Here is a 5,445-nt window from a genome sequence, read left to right as displayed (position 1 = left end):
AGATGAAGATCCTGGAGCGAGTGAACAGGCAATTTAAATTTCAGTTTCTCAAAAAAAAAGGCAATTTTAAATTTCAAATATCATCTTTGAAAGCCGACTAAAAATGAGCAATTTCAAATAACACCACTGAAGATGCCATTACCAAAATCATCAAAAAAATCTCTAAAGATGTTATATGATTTGATTGATAAAAGCTGAGCAGAATTGTTATCTCTTCCATGCCTCTAACAGAGACAGCACTGACAGTTAACAAGAAACAAGAGGCAATGCACTTGAAACAGGGAGGATTAACATAATGCAACACGAGGAAGCGGGCGGTAGACATTGTCGATAAACTATATGTGCTGCTATTTATATGTAGTCAACCCTTGTTCAGGATCACAGCAGGATCAATTCAGAGGCTTAGCTGCATGCATGCTATGCCCATCCAACCATGAACCATTCAACAATCCATGCAAGTTGGAATCTAGTACTCACTAGTTAACTTAATATAATCATGCCACCCAAAACAATCATCAGCGGTGACACAAGAGATCGGTCGATCGACGCTACCAAAACAAGCACACTGGCTATCATGTGCCCCCTCGTCGCCCTTCAGTCGGCTAGGACTTATCATCTAGGAGAGAATAAATATATGTGGCGCCGCTATCTCGACACTGTTGTTAGAACCCTAACTGAGATGTAGGCGAGGCACATCGATCAGGACGAGGTGATCGCAGGTGTCTCCAGCGGCTCCGGGACCAGGCTGTTGCTTGGCATCTGGTTCTGGTCATCCCAGACCAGGCCGACCTCGTACTCGGGGACGTACTCCTGCAGAAGGTACATGGATATTGTTAAGGGTTCTGGTCACTAGAGAAGGAAAGTTCAGTTTCAGAATTTGGGATAAACTGACAAATTCAGAGTTTGGAACTGACCTCCAGCTTCTTGACTAGCTCCTTGGCTGTCGGGGCCGAGATGATGATCTGCCTCGCCTCCTGGGTGATGAAGCCTTCGTTGACGGCAACGTCGATGAACGACAGCAGTGGGTCGTAGAATCCGTCGACGTTCAGCAGACCGACCTGATACGCGATTGCGCAAAAGACATACACCAGGAATAAGTACAAGTAGTGACAGAAAAATGCAATGCATGATTCGACGGTGTTGATTACTGAATTGATCCACTCCCACCCATTGAATCGTATCTGATATCAATAGACAACCAAATACTCCCTCCGTTCCAAAATAGATGACTCAACTTCGTACTAACTTCAGTACAAAGTTGGGTCATCTATTTTGGAACGGAGGGAGTAGCAAATTTGGCAGGACTGCAGATCTAATAATAGTGACAGGAGGGATATAAGATAAATGTAGAACTGACTGTTGTGTCTATCCCCTCAAACATTCAGCATTTTATATTGCTAAGCAATTATTCAACAGAGACACCAATATACACTTTGCTTGTACATATGTCACATCATGCCTTTTTAAGATCCCAGAACATTGATTTGATAGCTGTATGAGAATATTCATAAAGTGTGCAAGACTATCCTATTAGAGGAGCGAATATTAAAGTCGGGAATGCAGATCTCATGCCTTCGAAGTGACGCTGATAGCTCCTTTGATTAAACCCTCTTTACAATAATTTGTTGCCATGAGGGTGAAGTTATTTAGTAGCCACATGTGAACAAAGGTGGTAGGATCAGATCACAACGGCCCTAACGATCGGCATTATGATAAACAAAGAACGCGTTCATACCTAGCTACTAAAATAGTGTGGGTTGACAAAACATATGCAGACAAGCACATCATCCCCAGATGATTGGGGTTGTGTGATTTTTGTATGAAAAGCACCAAGAACAGAAGCTACTTCTTACCGGCTTCTTATGTATTCCTAGTTGTGCCCACGTGATCACTTCAAGCAACTCCTCCAAGGTTCCGTAGCCGCCTGTCAAATTAACTGAATTGTCAAACTCTACAGCACAAAATATGCATGATTTATTCCAGTTTTTCTCACTTGCAGAAGGTGGGCTATTGAGTTTGTACCTGGCAAGGCAATAAAAGCATCAGCAAACCGAGCCATCTCGGCCTTCCTCTCGTGCATGCCAGACACGGCTCTAACTTCACCCACAGGATCCCCAGTTACCTACAGGAGCATGAATCAGGGATTGTAAAGAACAAAGCATTACAAAAAAAATCCAGGAATAACACTAAGTATAAAATTGACTAGTATATCTAATTAAATTTTGCAGGGAAAACCATCTTAATTGTCAATTTAATCATGGCTAAACTAAGTAGTAGTACCGGTAATGTTGCAGGTGTATTGAAAAGCAGAATAAAGACAGTCAGCACAACACATACAGATTGATAAGGCCTCTTTACAATCAGTAAAGGTGGAAACCAATTTCTAATCCGTATAATAAACACAGGATATATGCCTAACAAGAGTGCAAGTTACTAGTATATATTGCAGATTCCATATATAGTTATTTCTAGCTGTATTAATAGCACTTTTAATATGTCTTTATCAAAAAGGAACAACTTAAGCTGAAGCTGAACAATCTGGTGATTCATCATATAGCAAACTACATAAGATCCACAAAAGTTTACAAATATATGGTGATGCATCATCATTCATCATGCTGAAGCTGAACAATAAATATCCTAGCTAGTAGCTAGCTTGCACACCCAGTCAAGGTTCTGAAGTGGAGAGCAGACCATGCAATGCAATGGCAACAAAATAGAGGTTGCAGCCTTTGACTCACCTCTCTGGGCATGAGTGATCTTGGGATGATCCTGGCAGGAAAAAGAAAAAGAAAGGGGCCCAAATGAGAGAGAGCCACATTAATTCCTCCAGTCCAAAGCAGTCAAACAAGCAGTAGTACTACTACTACTACCAGAGCAACAGCTTGATCTTACTTTCCCCATGTAAAGCTAAAGAAACTGAGCAAGGCCTAGAGCCACAGCTATCTATCTACACATACACATATCCAGAGCTAGGCCTTTCAGGAACTGGACAATGCATGATACACATATCCAGAGCTAGGCCACCGCACAAATAATTTTGATCTAGTAAAAAATAGAATGAACTTAAAGGTGGCAATAATGTGATAGAGTACTAGTGAGCCAGCTGCTTCATGCAGCTGGGCAGGGCAGTGAGGCCCCAGCCCCCAGCTCCCCATCCCATGGCCATTGAGGGCATGGAAGCAACTGCCCTTTCGAAAAGGATTGGAAAAGGAGCTTCCATTCCTGTGAAACACGACGCGACCGGCATGGCTTTGCCCCAACGCAACTGGCATGCGCAGTGCAACTGCAATGGAGCCCAGCTGCCTGCACAAAGCTTCCACAAGGCTGCCATTTTCGGGGCAGCTGGGAGCTGAGCCGAGCTGCTGGGTCAGGGTCTGGGGGCAGGAGCAAAGCACCCAGACCGAGCAAGACGGCCAGTACGCCATAAAGGCAGTGTATGCACCGAGCGGGGAAAGAAGAGGTACAGCGTGTGTGGGTGCGTGTGGGCGGGGAGACAATGCGGGCAGCGGCGGATAGTCATGGTGCACGGTGGGATGGGGGGTGGTTAATGGTGGTGGGATGGGAGGAGTGCTCTGCTCACCCGATGACATGGCGGCCGCCGGCGTGGACGGCGTGGGAGACGAGGCCCATCAGGCCGATGGAGCCGCCCCCGTACACCAGGTCTATGCCCCTCTCCACCTGCACACACACACACACACACAGAGCAGGTCAGGTCAGGTGGTGGCATGGCATGGCATGGCATTGAATCCAATTCAATTCAACTTTGGCAAATGCAAGCAAGCAAGCAAGCAATCATGGCAGGTTTTGTTTGGCAATGATGGTGCATGGATGCCATAATGTCAAGGGGAAATTTAAGTGACAAGAAGTAAAATTAATGGCCGCCGGCCGGCCACGGTGGACGGGGGACGATTCCGGCGAGACGGACGCCGCGCTCCTCCTCCGTGACCATGGCTACTGCATGATTCTCATCGTGTTCTTGCACTCACTCGCACTCGCTCGCCGTATGATTGATCATGCAGGAATGCTGCGGCTCGGCTCCCCATGACCACGGCAGTACGCCCGCCCACCTACCTAGCGAGCAGCCGGGCACCACCCCGATCCCATGGCCTCCAGCGCATCGATCGCCATGGCCCCCAGCGCGGAGGATCGTGCGCCTCCGCATGGATCGACCCCAACCGAAATCGACCAACCAAATCGGGGAGAGATCGGCAGGAAAAGGAGGCCCCTTTCTCCATCTCTCCCGCAAGAACGAAGAAGAAAACAATCAAAGAACCCAGACCCCGCAGGCCGCGACGGACAGAGCCGAGCCGAGCCGAGAGCAAGACGGCGGCGAACGGGGGAAGACGTGGGCAAGGTTAGTTACCATCTCCTTGCCGAGGTCGAGGGCGGCGTCCTGGTAGCTGGCCTTGCGCCCCTTGGCGCTGCCGCAGTAGACGCAGATCCGCCGGAACCGCGACGCCCGCCCCTCCGCCGCCGCCACCGCCACGCCGCCGTCCTGCCCAAGGCCGCGGCTCGGCTCCGGCGGCGCCAGCTCCGGGCCCATCTCCACGGCCGGCGCGGCCCCGATGGCGAACGCGCGCGGCTCCGCTACCACCGCCGCCGCCGTGATGCTCATGGTCGCGGCGAGACGATCGCGTGCGTGCGTGCCGGCGGCTGCGGCGCGCGCGAGAGAGATTTGTGGTGGAGGGGAGGGAGCAGGGGGGGAGTGGGAGGGGAGGCTACGCGGCGAGTGATGGGGGAGGAAGGGAGAGGGTGGGCTGGCCCTGCGAGGCTATATAGGCGCGTGGCGTGGGTCCGCCATGGCTGGCCTAGGGTTGCCTTCCTTCCTTGTCTCGTTCGTGGACACGCTTTGCTCCCACAACTCCTTTCCATTCTTGTTTCCTTCCTTCTTGACAACCCTCACATGTATCTTTTTATTATGTTTTTCTTTTTATTATGTTTTCCTTCTACAAGCATCTTTTTTTCCCTAGTGCACACATGTATTTTATTTTATTTTCCTTCTATATATACCGGCTCACCATATCTCAGTAATCGACCCCTCGAGAAAAGAAAATCGGAGATGTCTCCTTGCCGAGCCTACGATGACGGGACATATGTCCCCACCCACTTTTATATGTTTATTAGTTCTCGACGAATATGTGATTTCAAATTAGGCTTTTCAACGGATGGCTACATGTTTCTTTTTTTTGTACTTGCTTATGCCAAAAGGTCCGCTGGGTTGTCTTGTCCGATGCGGTTTGGGCCTGCTGCAAGGCGAGACGGATCATGACTCTGCATCTTGAGTTGAATGTGTTGTCTTCGTAGTACGTTCGTTTATTTCTTTGTTAGTTGCAATGTTGACACGGCGAAAAAGACCATGATGCGGGTGGTGTGTTGGCTTGATGGTTCACGTCATCTATGTCGAGTGACTCATTGTTCCGATTGTATCGCATTCCAACTTTT

General features: G+C 48.7%; 1 protein-coding gene across 1 annotated transcript; it reads right to left on the bottom strand.

The window, feature by feature from the left end:
- Nucleotides 1-324: 324 nt before the first annotated feature.
- LOC123149494 (cytokinin riboside 5'-monophosphate phosphoribohydrolase LOG) lies at nt 325-4,753 on the bottom strand. The gene is made up of 7 exons (XM_044569160.1): nt 4,367-4,753; nt 3,584-3,681; nt 2,742-2,772; nt 2,023-2,122; nt 1,854-1,924; nt 915-1,058; nt 325-810 (listed from the first exon to the last, which is right to left on the bottom strand). The coding sequence occupies exons 1-7, from the start codon at nt 4,616-4,618 to the stop codon at nt 700-702; spliced, it is 807 nt and encodes a 268-aa protein (XP_044425095.1). The 5' UTR covers nt 4,619-4,753; the 3' UTR covers nt 325-699.
- Between the last annotated feature and the right edge of the window lie 692 nt (nt 4,754-5,445).

This window comes from Triticum aestivum, chromosome 1B, assembly GCF_018294505.1.
Source record: "Triticum aestivum cultivar Chinese Spring chromosome 1B, IWGSC CS RefSeq v2.1, whole genome shotgun sequence".
NCBI lineage: Eukaryota > Viridiplantae > Streptophyta > Magnoliopsida > Poales > Poaceae > Triticum > Triticum aestivum.
Note: the sequence above shows the minus strand (reverse complement) of the source record. Positions and strands in the feature narration are given on the sequence as shown.